The sequence below is a fragment of the Neomonachus schauinslandi genome, chromosome Y, assembly GCF_002201575.2.
Source record: "Neomonachus schauinslandi chromosome Y, ASM220157v2, whole genome shotgun sequence".
NCBI lineage: Eukaryota > Metazoa > Chordata > Mammalia > Carnivora > Phocidae > Neomonachus > Neomonachus schauinslandi.
This window is the reverse complement of record NC_058420.1, coordinates 3,636,570-3,664,019: the sequence shown is the minus strand read 5'-3', so window position 1 is coordinate 3,664,019 and position 27,450 is coordinate 3,636,570. Positions and strand designations below refer to the sequence as shown.

The window sequence follows — 27,450 nt, the reverse complement described above, 5'->3', positions numbered from 1 at the left end:
AGGTAAGTCAATTCTGGCCTCCTCCAAGTATTTTTTTTGTACGAAAGGGTGCAAAAATGCTGGAATACTAATATCAAACTCAACTTGGACATCCAGGTAAAGCAACTTTCCAAGTATTTTCACGTCTTAAGAATGCGATGAATTAAGTAGAGCTAAATTTAAGAAAAATATATCGAGTTATTGGTAATACCCGCTAAAAAAGTGACTTTCTTGAATCTGCTTTTTACAAACATTCGGGCTCTCCATGATACTTATGCTAAATGCATTGAATGCAGTGATAGGACGTCATGAACATTTACCTAGAAATCTGAAAAGAAACTAGGGACTTTGGTTTTGCCATCCCTGGGTCCCTGAGCCCTACACTGAAACTTCCTTACACATCGTCCTACTGCCACACGCCAAAGTAGGAGTAGCTCCTTGGGCGTTTACTAGGTCTGCGCCGCACTCTTCTGGCCAAGCACCCAGATGGAGGAAAGCAGGCCTGAAACCATCTCACCTTTTTAAATTACGGATTTAGGAAAGAAACTTCCTGTTCACGATCATACCCCAAAGAAGAGTCCCAGGTTCCTGACCTCCCCCATAGGAAGCGGAAATGGCCAGTGTCCGTGTCAATTGCATCACTCAACTGGCCGGAGTGACGACGTATGCAGGACTTTGTGGGGTTGCCTTCAGCGTTGCCTGAACAAATATCCTTCATATATGCGACGGACAGATCCCGAAACTTTGCTCTTATTTTTTAGTCAGTCTGCCGGCAAACGGTATGTAAACGTAGACGGAAAGAAGCCCAAGCAGGAGGCCCCTATTGCACCAGCCATTCTATTGTGTCAGGCGTGGCCCTGGTCGGTCTTCCGGTCTCTGCTTCTCCGGCACAAGGGGACCTGCCTTGGTCCGAGAACTGTCGGGGTGGTTTCCTTTTCCTCGAAGTAAGATGGCGGGCGGTGAGGCTGGAGTGACTCTTGGGCAACCGCATCTTTCTCGTCAGGATCTCGCCACATTGGTAAGGTTTCGTTCTGCCAAGATGTGGAGTGAGCTCAGGTCGAGATAACCCACCTTCCCAGCAGTCAATCAGACGACACAGTGTTGAATTGTCAGGACCCTGGTTTAGGAGGAAAACCCTGCGGTCAGACGCAGTACGCCGCGCTTGCGCTGCAGTCTCCGCTTTCACTAGTCTTCGAGACCACATGTGAGGTCGTGGGCAACTCAAGACCCCTGAGGATTATCCTAAAAAATCGTGCTGTTAAATTTCACTAAAATTTTTATCTGAAGGTCTGAGAAAAACATATATTAAACAGATTAAAGTTTGCACCTTTATAGGTCTGGGGAAGGACCGTTTATACTCTCCATTCTGCTGCCTCCTAAAATTTGGGGCCTTCCCTTTTCAGATCTACAGTGCAGGTCGCAGTCTCTCAGCATAAACGCTTTTAGTATTTATTAGATTTGTCATTCTGTTTCTGGAGTAAAGACAGCTTTTACAGTAAAGGTGCTTTTTTTTTTGTAAGCAGTAGGAAGTTGAATTGATGGTGCCGAACTGTATGAATAAAAAGCAAAATCAGTCGTGGTTTGTATTACGGGTCGTAGTTTAAAATGTTTCATTACAGGGGCGCCTGGGTGGCTCAGTCCTTAAGCGTCTGCCTTCGGCTCAGGTCATGATCCCAGGGTCCTGGGATCGAGCCCCGCGTCGGGCTCCCTGCTCAGCAGGAAGCCTGCTTCTCCCTCCCGCTGCCTGCTACTCTGCCTACTTGTGCTCTCAAATTTCTCTGTCAAATAAAGTCTTTTCTAAAAATAAAATGTTTCATTACAGGATGTTACCAAGTTGACCCCACTCTCACAGGAAGTTATCAGCAGACAAGCCACAATTAACATAGGTAAGCAAAGTAACTGCATATAGTATTCAACTTCTGAAGTCCTGAGGTGGCTGCTCTCTGATAATACTTTTTAATCTTTTGTACAAGTAACTGAATTACGGAAGGATTCATATATAGGGAATAGATTTAAGCCATGAACAAACCCCGTAGAGTTCTTTTAAAACAGTGAATTATCTTCATTCCTGACTTGAGGAGGAAGTGTTATGAAAAGACATAGATGGGGACAACTGGGTGGCTCAGTCAGCTAAGCATCTGCCCTTCAGTACATGATCTCAGGGTCCTGGGATCCAGCCCCACGTCGGGCTCTCTGCTCAGAGGAGTCTCCTTTTCCCTCTCCCTCTGTGCTCTTCCCTTTCTTTCTCTCTCTCGCTCAAATAAATAAAATCTTAAAAAACAAAAACGGAAAAGTATTTTTAAAAAAAGACATAGGTTCATGAAAAAACAGTATATTCTCAGGATGAAGCTGTAATACAGTTTACATACACCAAAAGTTAAGGAAGCCCTAAAATGCTGATAAACATAGGATTATTCTTAGGTCTTCTAAAAGTCTTAGTATATAAATGATTATTAAGTAAATATTTTTCTTAATTGCAGCTTCCTAATTTACAAGACAAGTTACTTGATTGAGTGTAAAATTTGGATATTGTAGGGTCTCTACAAGTACTAAAACTTATTAAGACCCATAGTTATGAAAAACTAAAAAAACATTATACCACTCTAAAGTATATTTAATTACCATAATTAAACAATATTTTCTGATGGTCATGGATTCTTTTTTTAATATCATATTTTCATGCATAATTACCTCACTCAAAATATTGGTAAGTTTCTAAGTATACAAAGTTTTGTTTATTTTTTAGTAATTTTATTTCAAGCGGTTATTTTTTTCCAGATCAGTAATACACTCAACAGCTTATGTTACACCCTGAGTGTGTTTGTACATAAGCTGGGCAAGTATTTGGAAACTTCTCTTTGGTCTTATTTACAAAAGTTTTGTGTAGAAAGTGTATCTGGAAGGAAAAAATTCATTATTGCTAGTAGATTGGCATATTTACAATGAGTTATGTATTTGGTTTCTCTAGATACACCAAAATATTTGGTGTAATTGGCTGCATACAGATTAATTCCTTTTTTTTTTTGTAGGTACAATTGGTCATGTTGCTCATGGAAAATCTACGGTTGTAAAAGCTATTTCTGGAGTTCACACTGTCAGATTCAAAAATGAACTGGAAAGAAATATTACAATTAAGCTTGGATATGCTAATGCCAAGGTACATATAAGATGTGCAAGTAGAAATTATTTTACATTAATTGTCAAATATGCAGCTGACCATTTCACTCTTTTCATTGAAACTTTCAGATTTATAAACTTGATGATGGAACTTGTCCTCGGCCAGAATGCTATAGATCATGTGGAAGTAGTACACCTGATGAGTTTCCTACAGATATTCCAGGGACCAAAGGGAACTTCAGACTAGTCAGGTGATCGTTTTTGTGGTAAACAATGCTTTTTTGTCTTGTGCTTATTGACATATGTGGTAGAGATATTAAACAATGATTTAAACCAAAGCTTGATGCATATGAACTTTTTTTGAAGAATGTTTTCTAGGTAAGAGATTTATAATGCGTAGTAATTATTTAATAACACTTTTTAAAGTGTATATTATATAATGAGAGATTGAAATGCTGATACTTAAGTTTTATTTTATGTGTGTGGATTCTCTAAAGAATTACATGTAAACAATGAAATTGTTACATTTATTTGGTAGTTTCTTTTTCTGGACTTTTGTTTTCAACATTGTTGTTTTTGATTCTTAGGAGAAAAACAAAGATCTTAATTATTTCTTTTTGACACTTTTAATAGTCTCCTATTTTAGGAATGTTGCCTTCCTTGATTCCTCACAAAAGAACATTGGCATGGGGTGCCTGGGTGGCTCAGGCGTGAAGTGTCTGCCTTCGGCGCTCGGGTCATGATCTCAGGGCCCTGGGATCGAGTCCCACATCGGGCTCCCTGCTCTGTGGGAAGCCTGCTTCTCCCCCTCCCACTGCCCCCTGCTTGTGTTCCCTCTCTTGCTGTCTCTCTCTTTCAAATAAATAAATAAGTAAAATCTTAAAAAAAAAAAAAAAAAAAGAACACTGACATCCACCAAGTGATATATATGGGTACCCAGTGAAAGTTTAGGTCATGAGGACGTGAATGTATAATTTTTGAAAATGCTAACAGTTTTGAGTGCATGGCGTATTTTTTGTTTGTTTTTAAGTTAAGCACTGACCTTTCTGCTTTAGATTGGCAATCCCAAATGGTTTTTCAAGATGCTAGATATTTTTCAACAAATTCCTTTTTTGGATGACAGTTCCTATTCTGATAACACAGTTGTGTTGTTTTTCCTAAACCAGTCTAATTTGCTGATGATTACAGTTTTACCTCCTGAAAGCTATTAACAGATTCCCCCACATTTTTTTCATATAAATTTTAAATTTAAAACTTAGTCAAAATCTATAAGCCCTTAATGTATATCTTAGTAATTTTTAAACTAAGTGTTGTATACCTAAACTTATAAAGCTTTGCACATGTAATCTTTCTTCTTAGATTTTTCAACAGTTTTCCTCTATATTTCTTTTATTTTTAATTTTAATATATTTAGACTAGGAGGAAGTTGGAAAGATGGCAGAGAGAACCTATATTCCCTGACCCTTTTTCCCCCACAGGTACATTACTGTGTAAATCAAAGCATAACCTCAAAACAAGGAACTTGATGTTGGCATAAAGGGGGTTTATATGTTTACCATATTTTTCATGTATCCATTACTATAATTAGCACTACTTTACATATATGGAAGGGGGGGTGGTTGTTTTTATAGATGTTTTTTATTGAGATAAAATTCTGTGGTGAGATAATTGTACAGATACAGTTCAATTATTTTTGACTAATGTGTACACCTACCTAACCAACATTCCAATCAAGACCTAGGACGTTTCATTCCACTCAAACAGTTCTCTTGTGATTGGCCCACAGCGGTTAATCACTCTTTAAATTTGTATCAGCAGAGATTAGTTTTGCTTATTGGGCGTTCATATGAAAGAAATGACACTATGTATTATTCTGTGGTTGGATTCTCCAATTAACATAATGTTTTTGAGAATATTTTTTGAGAATCTTTATTGCTGTATGATGAATCAGGGATTTATTTTTTATTGCTAATTAGTGTTCCACTGTATGAATATACTACAGTTTCCTTATGACTTGATAGTCATAAAGCTGGACATTTGAGTTATTTGTTTTGGCAGTTTCAGTAGAGCTGGTATGAATATACATAAGCAGTCTGTTTTGGACTAAAATATGATATCCGTTCAGTAAATACGTAGGAGTGAAGTTGCTGGGATGTGGATTAAGTGTATGTTTAACTTAGAAAATTCCAAAGAGTTTTCCATAGTTCTGTATGAATTCACATTCTTTCCAGAATATAAACATCCCATTTGTTCCCCATCTTTCATAATGCTTGATTATTTCACTCTTTAAAATTGTCTTACATATTTAATCTTTAAAATTCTAGAGGGTGTAGAATGGTATCTCATTATTCTTTCAATTTTTATTTCCCTGATGAATAAAGATACTAACTACCATTTATTTTCTTACTTAACATATCTCTTTTGATTAATTTTGTGCTCAAGTTTTGCTCATTTTTTAGAATTAAACTTATTTTTCTATTTTCAACTGTAAGATTTTCTTGTATTTTTTCAATAGAAATCACCACACATGTACCACCAAGACTTTCTTCTGTAGGTAATTTTCTTTTCATCTTCACAGTGATTTTTAATGAGCAGTTTTCCATTTTGATGAAGTCTGATTTTTTTTAAGATTAGTTTTTTTGCGGGCGCCTGGGTGGCTCAGTTGGTTAAGCGACTGCCTTCGGCTCAGGTCATGATCCTGGAGTCCTGGGATCAAGTCCCGCATCGGGCTCCCTGCTCAGCAGGGAGTCTGTTTCTCCCTCTGACCCTCCCCCCTCTCGTGCTCTCTCTTTCTCATTCTCTCTCTCAAATAAATAAATAAAATCTTTAAAAAAATAAAAAAAAGATTAGTTTTTTTGCATACTGTGTAAGTCATGTTTTCCTATCTTAAGACACATTATTCTCCTGTTATTTTATTTCTAGATGCCTTAATTTTTTGTCTTTGGGTCAATGAAATATGTCAAATTGATTTTCATATATGTTGCAATATAAGGATTGGGATTTTTTTCCATATAATTATCTACTTGTTCTAGTATAATTTGTTAATAACTCTTTTATTTTATTTTTACTTCTCTCGTTCCATTTCCTTAGATTCACAGATGTATGTAAATACTATTTCTGGACGCTTTTTTTTTTCAGTGAACTATTTGTGACCATTCTAATGAGATAGTATCTTGAGTACTGTAATTTTATTTGTTTTTTGTTTTTTTTATTTAAATACAACTATTTAACATATTATGAGTATTATAGGTGGAGTTCAGTGATTCATCAGTCTAACATAACACCCACTTAATACCCTTCACCCAGTTAATCCCATCCTCTCACCCACCTCCCCTCCAGCAACCTTCAATTTGTTTCCTAGAGTTAAGCATCTGCCTTGGGCTCAGGTTATGATCCCAGGGTCCTGGGATTGAGCCCTGCATTGGGCTCCCTGCTCAGCCAGGAGCCTGCTTCTCCCTCTCCCACTCCCTGTCCTTGTGTTCCCCCTCTAGCTGGCTGTCTCTCTGTGTCAGATCAATCAATCAGTCAATCAATATCTTAAAAAAAAAAAAAAGGCCCTCTGGTTCTGTCCATGTAATTGCAAATGGTGAGATTTCATCCTTTCTAATGGCTGAATAGTATTCCATTGCATATATACCCTGTATTCTTTATCCGTTCATCTGTCAATGGACATCTGGCCTCTTTCCACAGTTTGCCTATTGTGGACATTGCTGCTATGAACATTGGGGTGCATATGGCCCTTCTTTTCACTACATCTGTATCTTCGGAGTAAATACCTAATAGTGCAATTGCTGGGTCATAGGGTAGCTCTATTTTTTTTTTTTTAAAGATTTTATTTATTTATTTGAGAGAGAGAATGAGAGAGAGCATGAGAGGGAAGAGGGTCAGAGGGAGAAACAGACTCCCCGCTGAGCAGGGAGCCCGATGCGGGACTCGATCCCGGGACTCCAGGATCATGACCTGAGCCGAAGGCAGTCGCCTAACCAACTGAGCCACCCAGGCGTCCGGGTAGCTCTATTTTTAACATCTTGAGAAACCCCCATACTGTTTTCCAGAGTGGCTGCACCAGCTTGCATTCTCACCAATAGTATAAGAGGGTTCCCCTTTCTCCGCATCCCCGCCAACATCTGTCGTTTCCTGAGTTGTTAATTTTAGCCATTCTGACTGGTGTGAGGTGGTATCTCATTGAGGTTTTGATTTGTATTTCCCTGATGCTGAGTGATGTTGAGCACTTTTTCATGTGTCTGTTGGCCATTTGGATGTCATCTTTGCAGAAATGTCTATTCATGTCTTCTGCCCATTTCTTGACTGAATTATTTGTTCTTTGGGTGTTGAATTTGATATTTAGATTTTAGATACTGCATTTTATTTGATAAGACATTTGCAGATATCTTCTCTGATTAAGCCATTTGTCTTTTGGTTTTGTCAGCTGTTTCCTTTGCTGTGCGAAAGCTTTTTATCTGATGAAATCCCAGTAGTTCATTTTTGCCTTTGTTTCCCTTGCCTTTGGGGACGAGCCTAGCAAGAAGTTGCTACAGCCAAGGTCACAGAGGTTGCTGCCTGTGTTGTCCTCTAGGATTTTGATGGACTCCTGTCTTCACATTGAGGTCTTTCATCCATTTTGAGTCTATTTTTGTGTGTAGTGTAAGGAAATGGTCCAGTTTCATTCTTCTGCATGTGTCTGTCCAGTTTTCCCAGCACCATTTGTTGAAGAGACTGTCCTTTTTCCACTGGATATTCTTTCCTGCTTTGTACATTCCTTTGGCTCTTTGGGATCTTTTCTGGTTCCATACAAATTTTAGGATTATTGTTCCAGCTCTGTGAAAAATATTGATGGTATTTTGATAGGGATTGCATTAAAATATAAATTGTTCTAGGTAGCATAGACATTTTAACAATATTTGTTCTTCCCAATCAATGAGCATGGAACATTTTTCCATTTCTTCGTGTTTTCCTCAATTTCTTTTATGAGTGTTCTGTAGTTTTCAGAGTATATATCCTTTGCCTCTTTGGTTAGATTTATTCCTAGGTATTTTACAGTTTTTGGTACAATTGTAAATGGAATCGACTCCTTAATTTCTCTTTCTTCTGTCTTGTTGCTGGTGTATAGAAATGCAGCTGATTTCTGTGCATTGATTTTATATCCTGCCACTTTACTGAATTCCTTTATGACTTCTAGAATTTGGGTATGGAGTTTTTTGAGTTCTCCACATGGAATATCATGTCATCTGCAAAGAGTGAGAATTTGACTTCTTTGCCGATTAGGATTCCTTTTATTTCTTTTTGTTGTCTGATTCCTGAGGCTAGGACTTCGAGTACTGTGTTGGACAACAGGGTGTGAGAGTGGGCATCCCTGTCGTGTTCTTGACCTTAGGGGAAAAGCTGTCAGTTTTTCCCCATTGAGAATGATATTTGCGGTGGACTTTCCATAGATGGCTTTTATAATATTGAGGAATGTTCCTCTATCCCTGCACTGTGAAGAGTTTTAATCAAGAAAGGATACTGTACTTTTGTCAAATGCTTTTTCAGCATCTATTGAAAGGATCATATGATTCTTGTCCTTTCTTTTATTAATGCCGTGTATCACATTGGTTCATTTGTGGATGTTGAACCAACCTTGCAGCCCAGGAATAAATCCCACTTGGTCGTGGTGAATAATCCTTTTAATGTAATGTTGGATCCTGTTGGCTAGGATGTTGAGTGTTTTGGCATCCATGTTCATCAGAAATACTGGTCTGTAATTCTCCTTTTTGGTGGGGTGTTTAGTTTTGGGATCAAGGTAATACTGGCCTCATAAAACAAATTTGGAAGTTTTCCTTCCATTTCTTTTTTTTTTTTTTTTAAGATTTTATTTATTTGACAGCAACACATTGAGAGAAGGAACACAAGCAAGGGGAGTGGGAGAGGGAGAAGCAGGCCTCCCGCAGAGCAGGGAGCCCCATGTGGGGCTCAATCCCAGGACCCTGGAATCATGACCTGAGCTGAAGGCAGATGCTTAATGACTGAGCCACCCAGATGCCCCTCCATTTCTATTTTTGAAACAGCTTCAGATGAATAGGTATTATTAGGTCTTTGAATATTTGGTAGAATTCCACTGGAAGCCATCTGACCTTGGACTGTTGTTTGTTGGGAGATTTTTGATTACTGTGTCATTATTTCTTTGCTGGTATGAGTCTGTTCAAGTTTTCTATTTCTTCCTATTTCAGTTTTGGTAGTCTGTATGTCTCCAGGTTTTCTAATTTGTTGGCATATAGTTGCTCATAGTATGCTCTTATAGTTGTTTGTATTTCTTTAGTGTTGGTTGATATTTCTCTTTCATTTCATAATTTTATTAATTTTGGTCAGTTTTATCGATCTTATATTAATTCTTTCAAAAAACCATCTCCTAGTTTTGTTGATCTGCTCTACGTTTTTTTATTTCTGTGTGATTTATTTCTGCTCTAATATTTATTAATTCTCTTCTCCTGCTGAGTTTAGGCTTTATTTGCTGTTCTTTCATCAGCTCCTTTAGGTGTAAGGTTAGCTTATGTATTTGAGACTTTTGTTTCTTAAAAAGGCTTTTCTTGCTATAAACTAACCTCTTAGGACCTCCTTTGCTGCATCCCAAAGGTTTTGAACAGTTGTGTTTTCATTTTTATTTGTTTCCATGAATTTTTTAAATTTTTCTTTAATTTCCTGGTTGACCCATTCATTCTTTAGAAGGATGCTCTTTAGCCGCCAAGTATTTGACTTCCTTCCAAATTTTCTCTTGTGATTGATTTCAAGTTTCAAAGCATTGTCATCTAAAATATGCAGAGAATGATCCCAATCTTTTGGTACTGGTTGAGATCTGATATGTGACTTAGTATGTGATCTCTTCTGGAGAATGTGCCATGTGCACTCATGAAGATTGTGTGTTTTGGTGCTTAATGAGGAAATACTCTGAATATTTATCTGTGAGTCCATCTGGTTAAGTGTGCCATTCAAAGCCCTTGTTGCCTTGTTGATCTGCTTAGATGATCTGCCTTTTGCTGTAAGTAAGGTGTTAAAGTTCCCTATTATTACTGTATTATTATCAATGTTTCTTTTTGTTAATTAGTTTGTGTAATTGGGTGCTCCCATGTTAGGGACATAAATATTTACAATTGTTAGAACTTCTTGTTGGATAGCCTTTTTAGTTATGATATAGTGTTCTTACTCATCTCATATTACAGTCTTTGGTATAAATATAGTTTACTGATAAAAGGATTGCTACCGGGCGCCTGGGTGGCTCAGTCGTTTAAGCGACTGCCTTCGGCTCAGGTCATGATCCTGGAGTCCCGAGATCGAGTCCCATATCGGGCTCCTTGCTCAGCAGGGGGTCTGCTTCTTCCTTTGACCCTCCCCCCTCTCATGTGCTCTCTCTCTCTCATTCTCTCTCTTTATTTATTTAAAATAAATAAATAAAATCTTTAAAAATAAAAAATAAAAAAAAAATAAAGGATTGCTACCCCAGTTTTCTTTTGATGTCCATTAGCATGATAAATGGTTCTTCACCCCCTCACTTTGAACCTGGATGTGTCTTTGGGTCTAAAATGAGTATCTTGCAGCCAGCATATTGATGGGTCTTGCTTTTTTATCCAATCTGATAGCCTATGTCTTTTGATTGGGGCATTGAGCTCATTTACATTCAGTGTAACTATTGAAAGATAGGAATTTAGTGTCATTGTATTACCTGTAACATCACTATTTCTTTATATTGTCTCTGTTCCTTTCCGGTCTAGGTTACTTTTGGACTCTCTTCACATAAAGAATCCCTTTTAGTATTTCTTGCAGGGCTGGTTTGGTGAACCCAAATTCTTTTAGTTTGTCATGGAAACTATTGATCTCTCCTTCTCTTCTGAATGACAGCCTTGCTGGATCAAGGATCCTTGGCTGCATATGTTTCCCATTTAGAACATTGAGTCTAAAATGCCAGTCCTGGGACACCTGAGTGGCTCAGTTGGTTTAGCGACTGCCTTCGGCTTGGGTCATGATCCCAGAGTCCTGAGATCGAGTCCCACATCGGGCTTCTTGCTCAGCGAGGAGTCTCCTTCTCCCTCCACCTGCCACTCCCCCTGCTTGTGCTCTCTCTCTCTGACAAATAAAATCTTAAGAGAAAATAAAAAAAAAATGAGAAGTCTTCAGGTCTGGATGGTTTTAATGCGGAATTATACTGAACATTAAATAAGAAGTAATGTGAATTCTGTACACGAGAAGAGGACAGAGCAGGATAAGCAACTCAGTTTGTAAATACAGTACCACCCTGATACCAGAATCAAAGACCATACAAAAAGAGAAAAGAAAAAGAAAAAACTACCATCTGGTATTCTAAATGAATATAGGGACAAAGGTTACTTACATTTAGCACATAAAATTCACTAATATGTAAAAGACTTAAATAGCATGACGAAATAGGTGTTCATTGTAGGGGATAACCAGGCTAATTGTTTTTGCAAAGTATTCAGTGATACTCTCCTTATCAATAGACTAAGAAGAAAAATTTTATGTTCATATAAATTGATGAGAAAAAAATCCAACTTGTTAAATAGGAATACAGATAAATTTCTTCATCTTGATAAAGAACTGCTACAACAAACCTCATGTGAAAAATGATAAAAGACTGAATGTTTCACCTTACGTTCAAGAATAATGAATGCAAAGATACCTTCTCTCACCATTTTTATTATGCATAGTACTAGAAGTTCTGCTGGAAGGCAGGAAAATGTAATAAAAGACCTAGACATTGGAAAGAAAAAAAACTTCCTCGTTGGCAGGTGACACCATTTGTCTACATAGAAGTTCCCAAAGTATCTAAAAAAACTTAACTGAAGTTGCAGGGTATAGATTAACTTAACAAAAATTACATTTCTGTTTACTAGCAATGAATGCATATATGAAACTCTACTTAAATTTCTTATTAAATGTAAAATTAATTATAAAACACATAGAGCACTTATGTGAAAATAACACAGCTCTGGAAGAAATAAGATGTAAATAAATATACCATGTTTGTAGATTATAATACTTAACAGAGTAAAATGCTAACTGCTCAAATTGTATATTGCTGGTGAAGGGAGGGCTAAGTCAGTGCAATACAATTAGAGAACCAAGAAATAGGTTTATGCAAATATGTCTAAGTGATTTTTTTTTTTTTACAAAGATAAAAAAGCTCAGTGGATTATAGGCTTTTCAATAAATAGTACTAGAGCAAATATGTCTAAGTGATTTTTTTTTTTTTTTACAAAGATAAAAAAGCTCAGTGGATTATAGGCTTTTCAATAAATAGTACTAGAGCAATTCAATGTCTATAGTCAAAAAAAAAAAAAAAAAAGAGCTAGTTTTAAACCAGACACCTGTTATTCAAATTGTACACTTCAGGGGTGTACCTAGCTGACTCAATCAGTGGAGTATTCGACTGTTGATTTCAGGGTCATAAGGTCGAGCCCCACATTGGGCATAGATTACTTTAAAAAAATAAAATTATAAAACAAAATGTACACTTTTTATGCTCAACATTTGTGTGTATTCACATTTTGAGAACACATTCAAAATGTACATACATTCAAGTATTAAATGGATCAGATAAACCAATTAAAAGGAAACATAGGCAGAAATTTTTAAGATATAGGACTTGAGGGGGCCCCTGGGTGGCTCAGTTGTTAGGTGTCTGCCTTCGGCTCAGGTCATGATCCCTGGGTCCTGGGATCGAGCCCCACATTGGGCTCCCTGTCAGTGGGAAGCCTGCTTCTCCCTCTCCCACTCCCCCTGCTTGTGTTCCTGCTCTCACTATCTCTCTACATGAAATAAATAAATAAAATCTTTAAAAAAAAAAAAAAGATCTAGGACTTGAGGTGTTTTTAGATATTATGCTAAAGTATAATCCATAAAAAAGAAAGGTTGGAGAGTTGCAGTTGATCAAAATTAAAAATAACTGCAAAAGATCTGTTAAGAGGATCAAAAGAAAAGCTGCTGACCCGGAGATAATACATTAGTTCTTAAACAACAGGAGTATAAATTGCAAGAGTCCATTTACACATAGTTGTTTTTCAATAGTACAATACTGTGTGTTTTCCTTTTAATTTTCCTAATAATATAGTAGAAACACGGAACATAATATGTATATAATTGACTGTTTATATTATTGGTAAAGCTTGTAGTCAACAGTAGGCTATTAGTATTTATATTTTGGGGGAGTCTGAAGTTGTACACAGATTTCCAACTATACAGGGGAATTGGCACCCCAGTCCTGCATTGCTTAAGGATCAACTGTTTGCAAATCATATGTCTAACAAGAGACTAGAAGGTATGGAGAACTTTCAAAAACTTCAACAGTTAAAAACAAATGATTCAGCTACAAAGTGAGAAAGACATGAAAAGCATATATGGTAGGCAAATAAACACAACCCTTATATTTCATTAGATTTGGTTTTCAAATCAATCATATTTCCAGTATACATTATATAAAGTCACCATCTTCCTCATTTTGATATTTGTCTTTGGGAGTTTTCCTAAGGTTATTTAAGCCTTGTTTTTGGGTAAGTTCTGTCTGTGTATGACTAATTTTATATGCTTTGTAATGACATTTAGTCATTTTAATTTTAGCTGGTAATTTCATTTCAAAATTCTGGAAGCATCAAGTTTTGAAACCACTTTGCAGCAAGATTAATTACTTTCAAAGTGATTTAACTGTTGGAAGGCAATAACTTGACATGTTAGGCATGTTTCCTTTGTGTTTTAGTTTTAATTTATCTTAAATCTCATTATTTGATTGTTAGACATGTTTCCTTTGTTGACTGTCCGGGCCATGATATTTTGATGGCTACTATGCTGAATGGTGCAGCAGTAATGGATGCAGCTCTTCTGCTGATAGGTAAATAATATCAGAATTGGTTTGACAAATCTCTGTAGAACCAATCCCAAATGGAATATTTAAAGGGGAACTAGGGCCCTTAGTGGCCATAAGTGGGAACTATAGGTCACCCAAATTAACATCCATGTGTGCCAACTATGATAAAATACCAAGCAAGATGAACCTGGGGCTGATATCTAGTGAGAATTCTTAGGGTAATATAACACCGCCCTCAAAAAATCAGTTTTAAGTCAATGAGCTTTCTTCGTACTATTGTTTTATTTAGAGTTTTTCATATAAAAGTATGCTTGGTTGGAAGAGGGTATTTTTAATGTCTCTGGGCTGTCCGTGGCATTATTGAATAATGGAGTTTTTTTAGTCATAAGAAATGTTGACATCAGGGCCAGCATTGAGGTTTTCAAAGGTAGGGTTTTGCTTTCTTCCCTGTGTGAACCGTAAAGAGATTTTGTGATTGGAGGCTACATGGAGTTTTCAGGCCAAATGTAAAGATAAAGGGGTGTTTCCGCCCAAGACTTCCTTTAGTTCTGACACCCAATGCAAGTTTGGAAGTTCCCTAAACCATCCTTAGGTTGATAATTTATTAGACTTATATCTCACTGAAAGCTGTTATACTCAACACATGATTTATTATAGGAAAAGGATGCAAATTAAGGTGAGCCAAAGGGAGAGACACATAGGGCATAGTCCAAGAGGGTTTCAGCCATGAAACTTCCATTGTCCTTTCTCTGGAGACAGAGGTGATTCTCTCAGCATCATTTGTAACATTAATTAATAAATATTTCAAACCAAGGAAAATGACCTGAGTTTCGATGTTGGGAGTTTCTACTGAGGTTCCATTATGTAAACATACGTAACAATTTTGCCCTATAAGTTCATTTTAGTCTCCATATCTATCTACTGAGACCTCATATCCCAATACCCTCACCTAAATCAGGCTTTTTCTGGCATAGCCAGCTCCTAAGATTATCAAGTTTGGCACCCTACCCTAAGATCTGGTATAGTCCACCCCAAACCTAAATAAGGACACTCTTACCAGGAATGATAAGGTTTTATTTTCAAGAAGCCCAAGACAAAGCTAGACCAAATTGGGCAAGGCCAAATGGTTTCCTACACAGGAGTATACTTTTCAAGGAGTATGGTACAAGGCATTTAATATCACAACTTTGGGAAGATAATCATTGGGATACTAAAAATTACGTTTAGAATATGTAGTTGGTTATTTTTGCAGATAATGTTTGCTCTTGTGTTATTAGTAGCCATACCTGCTACCTGTTGCTATATAGCAAAGTACCTCAAAACCTAGCAGCTTAGAATAACAGATATTTAATCATTGTTTCTGTTGACTGGAGTTTTGTTATTCTAGCTAAAGATCTCCAATTTTACAGTAATCTGTCAGCAGGAGCTGCAGTTATATCAAGATGTATGGGACTAGAGAGTCTGATTTTAAGTTCACTCAGACCTCAGTTTCTCCTCACGTGGGCCTTTACATAAGTTGTCCAGTTGTTTTCATGACATTTCACCTATTTTGAGAGAAACAAAGAACTTCCAGGTGGGAAGCCAGAGTCTTTGTGATCTAACTTGAGAAGTGACATCCCATCAGTTTTACAACATTTTCTTTGTTGGATGGCTTCAATAGAGCCATCCAGTATTTAAAGGGAAGAATTTTATAAAGGTGTGATTATTAGAGCATGGGGATTACTTGGAGCCATCTTTGTGGTTGTCTTCTGTAGGTTTGGATAATTGTAATTCATAGACTGCATTAAGCTACTTCCACTCTTAACTATTCTCCAGATTGGGCCAGAATATCCCAAGACTGGATAGAACCAGAGGGTTACATGTTATGTCTGAGTAAAAGCCATGAAGACTTTGAAAGAAGTCAAATTTGTTAAATCCAAGCATTGTGCTTATGCTTGTTTGTTTTTTATTCTTCATCATCAATTTAGCTGGTAATGAATCTTGTCCTCAACCTCAGACTTCTGAACATCTGGCTGCCATAGAAATAATGAAACTGAAACATATTTTGATTCTGCAAAATAAAATTGATTTGGTAAAAGAGAGTCAAGCTAAAGAACAACATGAACAGATACTTGCATTTGTACAAGGTAAGAAGCTGTGTATTTATGTGAGTCACTTTGAGAGTCATTTAGCCCAGAAATCTTAATGTAATTACCAAAAACAAAGTGAATTGATGAGTTATAAGCTTGTTTCTCTGCTCACTACTTAACGCTTTTCTTACTTCTAGCATCTGATAAAAGCAGTGAAATGTTTCTGAATTTGATTAAAGTGCATGTCAGCCAGAAAAGAAGTTCTATTATATAAATGTTACCAATTGGTTTTGAGGGATTTGTTTTGAGAAGTAAACACTTTTAAAAAAATTTTTTTTAGGGGTGCCTGGGTGGCTCAGTCATTTAAGCGTCTGCCTTGGGCTCAGGATCTCTGCTGCTCAGTGGGGAGCCTGCTTCTCCTCTCCCCCTGCCCTCCCAGCTCATGCTCTCTGACTCACTCTCTCTCTCTCAAATAAATAAATAAAAAATCTTCAAAAAAAAAAATTCAGAACGCCTGGGTGGCTCAGTGGTTAAGTGTCTGCCTTCGGCTCAGATCATGGTCCCAGGGTCCTGGGATCAAGTCCTGTGTCTGGCTCTCTGCTCAGTGGGGAGCCAGTTTCTCTTCTCCCTCTGTCCACTCATGCTCTCTCTCGCTCATTCTCTCGCTCAAATAAATAAAATCTTTTTTTTAATATTTTATTTATTGGGGCGCCTGGGTGGCTCAGTCATTAAGCATCTGCCTTCGGCTCAGGTCATGATCCCAGGGTCCTGGGATCGAGCCCCGCATCACACTCCCTGCTCCGCGAGAAGCCTGCTTCTCCCACTCCCCCTGCTTGTGTTCCCTCTCTCACTGTGTCTCTCAAATAAATATCTATTTGACAGAGAGAGACAGCACAAGCAGGGGGAGCAGCCAGCAGAGAAGGCAGAGGGAGAAGCAGACTCCCCACTGAGCAGGGAGCCCGATGCGGGGCTTGATCCCAGGAACCTGAGATCATGACCTGAGCCAAAGGCGAGCCACCCAGGCGTTCCTAAATAAATAAATAAAATCTTTAAAAAAAGTTTTTAGCAATATAATAACTTTTTATTATGATAATAAAAAATGTGAAACACTTCATGAATTTGTTTCATCTTTGCATACGGTGCCATGCTAATCTTCTTTATAACAATAAAATTTTAGTACATATGCTGCCAACCAGCAACAGTCAAATATTTTAAAAACTTTTCCTGGGGCACCTAGGTCACTCAGTCAGTTCGGCTTCTGCCTTCAACTCAGGTCATGATCTTGGGGTCTTGGGATCAAGTCCTGAGTTAGGCTTCCTGCTCAGCTTCTTCTCTCTCTCCCTGTGACTGCTGCTCCCCTGCTTGTGCTCTCTCTCTCCCCCTGTCGAATAAATAAATAAAATCTCTAAAAAATAATAAAAAAAAATAAAACCTCTTTCCCAATGATAGTACGGTGAATGAAATCTTTATTTCTTGGTTTGTGTTCTAATTATTGGGACTTTGTCTTCTTATTGAGTATCTATTTCTAGAACTGGAACTCACAGTGATTTCTTTAATCTTTATAGTGGCCCTTTCACTAAAATCTAGTTTTTATTTGGGGCAAGACACGATGTATCTTTTTGATACTTGGTTCCTTGTCTTTTTTACTTGCTAAGAAACTCTGTCTACAGTAGGCAGATTATGCAGGTAATTTTATCGTTTTAGGATACTAATTTAATTTCATAATATTTCACTTACAAGGTATAATAATTCACTTTAGGGGGGGAAAAACCCAAAATATTGTGGATATTTCTAAACAATGATCACAGTTACTTTTCAACCTTTTTGCTAAAATCAGTTTAAACAGAATGATCACTTCTTATGTTACATTTGTATAGTGATGTTTAGTACCTATTTTAGTGATCATAATTGTTTATCTAACGTGCACAACAATTTCTATAAAACTCAAAAACTCAAATTTTGATATTTCGGGTTTGTGAAATAGGTACAGTAGCAGAAGGAGCTCCTATTATTCCAATTTCTGCTCAGCTGAAATACAATATCGAAGTTGTGTGTGAGTATATTGTAAAGAAAATCCCAGTACCTCTAAGAGACTTTACTTCAGAACCCCGACTTATTGGTAAGGACTTAACCCATTGTCTTTTAACTATTGACTGGATCTTTTCACATGGTTGATTTGCCCTTCCTTCAGTTATGCTAACATTATGCGGTATAATGAGTTCCTGGGGTTAGGACTTCAATGTTAATTATTAAGGATAAGGGCAGGCCATAATTTAGCCTAGAAAAGTCATACTTTCACATAATCATATAGCTAGTGTTGTGTTCTTTTATAATACATTGTACTTCACAGACAAAGCATAAATATGTCACTGATCAAGTTAATTTCATTTTCCATTATAAGTAAAACTGCAGTGGTGACTGGAATAATATTTTCCTGCAAAGTCAACTCTGAGGTATAGACTTCAAGTGGCTACTTCTATACGAATGCTAACTTGAGTAAGTATCTCATCTAATTAAAATAACAGGATGAGCTTTATGGTTTCTTTCCCTTCTTCCTTATCATTTTCACAGTTATTAGGTCTTTTGATGTCAACAAACCTGGCTGTGAGGTTGATGACCTTAAAGGTGGTGTGGCTGGTGGCAGCATTTTAAAGGGAGTATTGAAGGTAAACTGAATTGTAAATTCTTGTTTCTTAAATGGAAAAAAAGATTAAAGAAAATCTAACAATGTTAAAAATATGTATTGTATTTTTATTGCCTTGTACTTTAAATATGTCTGGTGTGAATCATAGATTTCTTGTATTTAGGTGGTTAACTGAGTGGTTATTAATCCTTTTAAAGTAATACTGAAATTACTGTTGGAATACATGCCTTTTCAGTTTAGCGGTCTGTCAGGATTGTTTACATGTAAATGGTAATTGTGTTGTCTCAAATATTTTAATTACTCTCTTCAATTACTCTATCTTAGGTGGGCCAGGAGATAGAAGTCAGACCTGGTATTGTTTCCAAAGATAGTGAAGGAAAACTCATGTGTAAACCAATCTTTTCCAAAATTGTATCACTTTTTGCAGAACACAATGATCTTCAGTATGCTGCTCCAGGGGGTCTTATTGGTAAGAATTTTCATTTCACCCATAAGCTATTATTAGTGGTTAGTCATGACAGTTACTATGTCAAATGGATTATCTGAAAGTATGTATCTCTAATTAGATATTTTAACTCAATATGGAAAAGTGGGTTGTGCAAATGTATAGATAAGTTGGTGATTCTAATTTTTTTTTTTAAAGGGTTTTTATTTATTTTTTTGACAGGGAGACATAGCAAAGAGGGAACACAAGCGGGGGGGGGGGGGGGGAGAGGGAGAAGCAGGCTTCCCGCTGAGCAGGGAGCCCTATGCGATGCTCGATCCCAGGACCCTGGGACTATGACCTGAGCTGAAGGCAGACACTTAACAACTGAGCCACCCAGGCGCCCCAAGATATTTTATGTGTTTCTTAGGAAATACTTTTTTTTTTTTTTTTGTAACTAGACTCTACACCCAACATGGGGCTCAAATTCATGACCTTGAGATTAAGAGTTACATGCTTGGGGCCCCTGGATGGCACAGTCAGTTGAGCTTCCCACTGTTGGTTTTGGCTCAAGTGGTGATCTTGAGTTCATGGGGTCAGGCCCCTTGTTATATTCCAGGCTCAGCAGGCAGTCTGCTAAGGTTTCTCTGTCCGTCTCCCTCTGCCTCTCCTCAAACTCACGCACTCTCTCTCTCAAATAAATAAATGAATCTTAAGAAAAAAAGAGATTTACATGCTCTACCAAGGGGGCCAGCCAGGTATTAAAAGAAAATACTTTTATATAGAAAGAATACACTGTGGTTTCATTTATAGGATAGGCTAAATAATAACAACGTTTTATGATTTAACATTTAAAAATATATCACTAGGGGCACTACATATTTATATTTTGAGAGAGAGAGAGATAATGTTCTTAGATATAGATATATCCCTAAAATAAAATAAGTATATTCATATTTTACACCCTTTTTCTTATTTGGTTGCTTCTTATGTAAATTATTACAAATTTTTACAAAAGCCATACAAATACGCCTGGAAAGTTACTCAGCCTATATCATGAGATCGTGTTTATGCTGGAGCTGACAATGAAAGATACTATTTTGAAAGAATGCTGAAGTAATATATGGATTTTGTAATTTCTTACACAGTTTATTACAAATATCTAAGAAAAATCAAGATTTTATGAGAGATTCTATTGTCTTTTTCCTTTGGGTTAAAGAATAAAATGTTGGGTAAAGAAAGATTTTATCTTTTGGTTTTATATGTTTTATCTATATATGTCTTAGAGCACTTTGGAAGTGTCATCTCATCTCACACTGGTTTCTGATGAGAAATCAGCTGTAAATTTTATTGAGGTTGCATTGTGAATTTTCAGTTAGATCTGTTTGCCTTGGAATAGTTTGGTTGTGATTCTTGATCATGTTAAGTTTATCCTCAGTTGAGCTTTTTGCATATGTAGATTAAGGGGTTCTTTCTGCCTTTTTAAGTCAAATCAGGGATGTTTTGACCATTTTTTCCTTTTATTTATTTTTTTAAAGTTAGTTATTTTTAATTCCAGTATAGTTAACATACAGTGTTACGTTAGCTTCAGGTATACAATGTAGTTCTATCTGTTACTCAGTATTCACCATGATAAGTGTACTCTTTTCCCCATCACCTTAATTAATCCATCTCCCTCTCCCCCACCCCCCACCTACCTCCCCTCTGGTAACTATCAGTTTATTCTCTAGAATTAAGAATCTGTCTCTTTTTTGGTCTCTTTTCCTTTATTTGTTTTATTTCTTAAATTCCACGTATGAGTGAAATCCAATGCTCTTTGTCTTCCCTGACTTACTTCACTTAGCGAAACCTATAGATCCATACATGCTGTTGCAAATGATAAGATTTCATTCTTTTTTATGGTTAATATTCCATTTGGTATATACACATCTTTTTTTATCCATTTTATAGATGGACACAGGCACTTCATACTTTGGTTTTTATAAATAATGGTGCAGTAAACATAAGGGTACTGTACCTGTTTGAATTAGTGTTTTCATATTCTTTGGGTAAATACCCAGTACTGGAATTACTGGATCATATGGTGTTTCTATTTTTAACTTTTTGAGGACCTCTATACTGTTTTCCAGAGCGGCTGCACAGTTTGCATTCCCACCAACAGTATGATGGTTCCCCTTTCTCTGCATCCTTGCCAGCACCTATTTTTTATTTTAGCCATCTTGACAGGTATGAAGTTAGAGTTTTGATTTGCATTTCCCTGATGAGATGAGTGATGTTGAACATCTTTTCATGTGTCTGTGACCATTTATATGTCTTCTTTGGAAGAATGTTCATGTCTTCTGCCCATTTCTTAATTGGATTATTTGGTTTGGGGGATGTTGACTTTGTTAAGTTCTTTATATATTTTGGTTACTAACCTTTAGCAAATATATTATTTGCAAATATCTTTTCCCATTCCATAGTTTGCCTTTTAAGTTTCCTTTGTTGTTTAAGCCACTACTTATTTTTTAAAATATTATTTGTCACTTTCTCTTCTCTGCTTTCTGGGAGTTTCATTATGCATTTGTTGGTATACTTGATTGTGTCATGTAGGTCTCTGAGACTGTTCATTTCTTCTTTGTAGGATTTTATTTATTTAGAGATTGAGGGGGGGCACATGTGAGCAAAAGGAACAGGTGGAGGGAGAGAGAATCTTGAGCAGACTCCTCACTGAGTGTTGAGGTTGACTCAGGGCTCGATCCAAGGACCCTAAGATCACGGCCTAAGCCCAAATCAAGAGTTGTTCACTCAACCAGCTGAGCCACCCAGGCGCATTGTTCATTTTTGTTTTTTATTTTTGCTTGGAATGAATAATCTCAATTGACCTATCTTCAGGTTGGCTGATTCTTTTTCCTGTTTCAATATGCTGTTGAGCTCCTTTGGTGATTATTCCTTTCAGTTATTAACTTTCTCAAGTCCAAAGTGTTATTTGGTTTTCTAATAGTGTGTATGTCATTGTTGATGATGTCTTCTTGGTGAGACATCATTTTCATAGTCACCTTTAGTTCTTTAGACATACTTTTTAGTCTTAACACATATTAAAAATATGCCAATTTAGTCTTTGTTTAGTAAGTCTAAGATTTTTAGGTCCTTATGATATTGTTTTTATTTTTTTTAAGATTTTATTTATTTGAGAGAGTGTGCAGGAGCATGGGGGAAGGGGCAGAGGAAGAGGGGGAAGCAGACTCCCCATGGAGCAGGGAGCCTGATGCAAGGCTCAATCCCAAGACCCCAAAATCATGTCCTGAGCTGAAGGCAAATGCCTAACCAACTGAGTCCCCCAGGTGCCTCATGAAGTTGTTTTTAAAATTGCTTTTGTTCTTGTATAAAGGCCATACTTCTTGTGTTGCATGTCTCATGATTTTTCTCCAGAGCACCATTTTAAATGATACAATGTGTCATCTCGAGACTAGATTCTCTTCTCTCCTAAGGGTTTGTTCCTGCTTCTTATGTTAGTTGTTACTGGTTTATTTACTGACTTTTTTGAGGTAATTCTGTAATGTCTGTTTTCATTTCATTTGTGTTCACTGAAGGGTAGCTTGGTTAGTTTAGTGCTTACCTAGTGATTGAAGGGAAAGAAATTTCCTTATTACCTAGAACCAGTAGTCCTCCCAGTCTTTACTGAAACACTCTGTCGGTGTAGGCTTTTAGCTCTCAGCCAGGCAGTTAAACAGGTCTGTCTCATTCTTTACTTCCATTTTAAAACCAGTAGACATGAGAGCTTAAAGCATTTTCCGGTCTTTCCTGAGCGTGTGCACAGCTTTAAACATATACATTATCCACTGGATTTGTAGATACATGTCCAAATATTCAAAGTTACAATGGACATGTGTTCTTGTTGTTGTTGTTGTTGTTGTTTTAAAGCTTTTTGTTAATGTGTTGTTTGCCCCACCTGTTACCGTTCAGTTTCCTGAGGAAAAGACTTTTTACATAGATATCGAGACAGTCTTGGAAGTGAAATCTTCCAGGGAAATACCAAACTAACCAAATGATAGCCCTTTGGGAATCAGAATTTAAAGGAGCGCCAGCCCTGTTCTCTGTATAGCCTTGCTGGTTTTCACAACAAATGCAGGTTGTTCTGAGTGCTATCACAGAGATGTTGAATAATGACTAGAGTAAGACAAGTTAAAATGTGACCATTTTCTGCTCTTACTGAGATACAGATGTTTTTCAATAAATGCTGCATAAATTGGTATCAAGCCTTTGGCTAAATTCCAGAATTTTAAAAATTTTAAAAATTTAAAAATACTGACAGTTTTGTCAGTATTTTCATTGTGTGTGTGGAAAACAAAACTTTGGAGACCTTTACTGCATCATTTTACTTAAACTTTTTCTTTGCTGTACATTATGCTGTTAATAAAAGTTCACTGTATATCATTGTAGATTTTTTTTTTTACAAATAAGGAAATTCTGAACATTTTCACGTAAGCTTTTATTATACCAGTATACAAAAATACAAGAATGGTGTAATGACAACCCTATATACCTGCCAACCAGCATTAACATTTATCAATTTTATTTCTGCAAATCAATCATTATCACCTTTGTAATTTTTCAATTTTTATTAAGATAAACTATTTTATGGTTGTTTTCTGTTAAACACTTCTCCCTTTATTTGTAATTTAAATGAAAATGATCTTTTTATTCTTAAATTTTCATCAAGCCTTGTTTCCAAGCCTATTCTTTTTTAGATAAAGCAAGGATTTAAGAATTGTACAGGATTTGGGTGGGAGGATGGGTTAGCCTGGTGATGGGTATTGAGGAGGGCACGTTCTGCATGGAGCACTGGGTGTTATGCACAAACAATGAATCATGGAACACTACATCTAAAACTAATGATGTAATGTATGGGGATTAACATAACAATAAAAAATTAAAAGAATTGTACAGGATTTTAATTTTATAGCTCTGATATGGTATCAATGTAATATAATTTGGTTAAGTTGTATAGCTACATGTTGTACTTGTTTGACTAACTTTATCTTTGTAAACATTTTAAGAAATATAAAGTTGAAATATGCGACATATCTTATTTTATATCAGGAGTGGGAACAAAAATTGACCCCACTTTGTGCCGGGCTGACAGAATGGTGGGACAGGTACTTGGTGCAGTTGGAGCTTTACCAGAAATCTTCACAGAATTGGAAATCTCCTATTTCCTACTTAGACGGCTGCTAGGTGTACGCACTGAAGGAGACAAGAAAGCAGCAAAGGTAAATCCTTTTTTTTTTTTTTTTTTAATAAGATTTATTTATTTTAGATAGGGAGAGAAGCACATTCCCCGCTGATCAACTCTTGGTTTTGGCTCAGGTCCTGAGGGTTATTAGGATTGTGAGGTAGAGCCCCAGTCAGGTTCCACACTCAGTGTGGAATCTGCTTGAGATTCTTCCTCTCCCTTTGCCCATCCCTGCTCATGTACATGCTGTCTCTCTCTCAAATATACAAATAAATTTTTTAAAACATAATAATAAATAAAACTTGTATTTGTCATTTTGTGGGACATTCCTTTAATAAAAATGTAGTGTCTGACTTTTAATGAAATATGAAGACCTTAAAAACATGGATCTGAATTTGAGCATTAGGTTGTAAGCATAGACAACAGCTGTAAGCAATACAGAGGCTAGTAATTCCAATCATTATATGTGTCAGTACTAGAAATAAAACAGCTAAGAGTGATGTAGTAGGTGTTACTCAATTTTATAGAATCCAGAAGATTTAAGTACCTACTTTATTTCATATTAATGGAATTAGATCTCCAAATCCACTTAACTATTGTATCATTCTTGTCTCCTGCCCCTTTCAATAAATTGTTTAAACCCTCTCTGCCGCAAGGCTCTTCAGATTTTAAGAGTTTGGTTGATCTGTGTTATTCTTAGTAGCTTATTTTATTTATTTATTTATTTATTTATTTTTAAGATTTTATTTATTAATTTGACAGAGACACAGCAAGAGAGGGGAACACAAGCAGGGGGAGTGGGAGAGGGAGAAGCAGGCTTTCCGCTGAGCAGGGAGCCCGATATGGGACTCGATCCCAGGACTCGGATCATGACCTGAGCCGGGGGCAGCCACTTAACGACTAAGCCACCCAGGTGCCCTCTAGTAGCTTATTTTAAAGTTCGATCATGTGTATGTTCATTTAGTGCTAGATAAACCTTTTGCTTTGACACAGGTAGTAATATATACTTCAAATCTCATAAGTGTAATTTGTGCACAATTTTTTTCCTTTATAGTTAATTTTTTTCCAGCAGTATCTGATGAATTTTCGCTTTGTATTGGAACACATTCTATTAATTTAATGGTTTTGTTTTTCCTTAATTTATTTTCCTAGGTACAAAAGCTATCTAAGAATGAAGTGCTTATGGTGAACATAGGGTCCCTGTCAACCGGAGGAAGAGTGAGTGCAGTCAAGGCTGATTTGGGTAAAATAGTTCTCACTAATCCTGTGTGCACAGAAGTCGGAGAAAAAATTGCCCTTAGCCGAAGAGTTGAGAAACACTGGCGGTAAGTTTTTCAATTTTGTCGCTGTCACTGGTGTCAAGAAAAACAGCAGGGGCACCTGGCTGGCTCAGTCAGAAGAGCACGTGACTCTTGGTTATGTGTTGAGTCCCACAATGAGTGTAGAGATTACTAAAAAATGAATTACTAAAAATGATTACTAAAAAAAACCACATTTTCGGGTGCCTGGGTGGCTCAGTTGGTTAAGCGACTGCCTTCGGCTCAGGTCATGATCCTGGAGTCCCGGGATCGAGTCCCACATTGGGCTCCCTGCTCAGCAGGAGGTCTGCTTCTCCCTCTACCCTCTTCCCTCTTGGGCTCTCTGTCTCTCATTCTCTCTCTCTCAAATAAATAAATAAAATCTTTAAAAAAATAAATAAAATAAAAAAAATAAATAAAAAAAAATAAAAAAAACCACATTTTCTTGTGGCATAATTCTTGATGGTGTAGTACGTACTCACAGTCACGTACACTTTTCCTTCTTAAGTGTTTTTACATTTTAATTGTGGTGTAGTTAACAAACAGTGTTATATTTCTTTTAGCTGTACAATATAATGATTCAAAAATGCTGTACATTAATCACTGCCCTTCACAACAAGTACACTCCTTAATCCGCATCACCTATTTCACCCATCCCCCATGTCACCACCCTTTTGGTAACCATTAGTGTGTTCTCTGTAGTTGAGGATCCGTTTTCTTGCTTGGTCTCTTTTTCTGTTTCTTTTTTTTAAGATTTTATTTGAGAGAGACAGAGCATGAGCAGGGGGAAGGGAGAGTTGAGCAGGGAGCCTGACATTTTTATTTATTTGAGAGCAAGAGGGAGAGAACGAGCAGGGCAGAGGGAGAAGCAGGCTTGATCCAGTACATGAAGATCATAACCTTGAGCCGAAGGCAGATGCTTAACTGTCTTAAGCCTCCCAGGTGCCCCTCTTTTTCCTTTTGCTTACTCATTTTGTTTCATAAATTTGTAAACTCCAAATATGAGTGGACTATTTGTCTTTCTGTGACTGATTTTTTTCGCTTAGCATAGTACACTCTAGCTCCATCCATGTTGTTACAAGTGGCAAGATTTCATTCCTTTTATGGCTGAATAATATTCCAATATATGTACACCACATCTTTAGCTATTCATCAGTGGATGAACCCTTGGGCTGCTTCCATAGTTTGGCTCTTGCTTATAATGCAGCTATAATATTGGGGTCCATGTATCCCTTCAAATCAGCATTTTTATATCCTTTCGATAAATGCCTAATAGTGCAATTGCTGGGTCATAGGGTAGCTCTAGTTTTAACTTTTTGAGGAACCTCCATACTGTTTTCCAGAGTGGATGCTCCAGCTTACATTCCCACCAACAGGGTAGGAGGGTTCCTTTTTCTTCACATCCTCACCAACTTGTTTTTTTGTCACTTTTTCTTGAATTAAGTAGTTTTCATGGCATATTTGTATAACTGGAAATCTGTATTTCTAACCCTGATTTGTAAGCCAACATACAGTTTTTTATTCCAGATACTGCAACTAGCTTTCCTTTAATCTCAGACACACCTGTTTAAAAATCAAACAATTCAGAATCAGTTTTGACTATATTCTTACGCACGTATAACTTAATTTTTTTTTTTTTTTAAGCCACTGATTAGGGGCTCAGGTCATGATTTCAGGGTCTTGGGATCAAGTCCCATGTCAGACTCCTTGCTCAAAAGGGAGCCTGCTTTTTCACCTCTCCCATCAAGTCCCTTGCCCTACTCGTTCTCTCTCTCTCTCTCAAATAAATAAAAATCTTTAAAAAAAATAAAAAGATAAACCTCTGTATTAGTTTACATAACCTATACCTCTTATTATT

General features: G+C 36.9%; 1 protein-coding gene and 1 non-coding gene across 2 annotated transcripts in view; one reads left to right on the top strand and one right to left on the bottom strand.

Annotated features, from left to right (window-relative positions):
* The first annotated feature begins 928 nt into the window (after positions 1-928).
* LOC110591786 (eukaryotic translation initiation factor 2 subunit 3, Y-linked) overlaps positions 929-27,450 on the top strand; it is a 33,841-nt gene continuing 7,319 nt past the window's right edge. Inside the window, exons 1-11 of the mRNA XM_044912021.1 lie at positions 929-997; positions 1,802-1,865; positions 3,009-3,136; positions 3,226-3,347; positions 13,872-13,966; positions 15,910-16,068; positions 17,996-18,130; positions 18,583-18,677; positions 18,980-19,124; positions 24,162-24,331; positions 25,447-25,619. Of these exons, the coding sequence (XP_044767956.1) occupies positions 929-997; positions 1,802-1,865; positions 3,009-3,136; positions 3,226-3,347; positions 13,872-13,966; positions 15,910-16,068; positions 17,996-18,130; positions 18,583-18,677; positions 18,980-19,124; positions 24,162-24,331; positions 25,447-25,619 (1,355 nt within the window). The remainder of the gene's footprint in view (positions 998-1,801; positions 1,866-3,008; positions 3,137-3,225; positions 3,348-13,871; positions 13,967-15,909; positions 16,069-17,995; positions 18,131-18,582; positions 18,678-18,979; positions 19,125-24,161; positions 24,332-25,446; positions 25,620-27,450) is intronic.
* On the bottom strand, positions 17,107-17,210 carry LOC123323611. Its single transcript, XR_006539492.1, has one exon. It is a non-coding gene; the product is annotated as a U6 spliceosomal RNA (small nuclear RNA).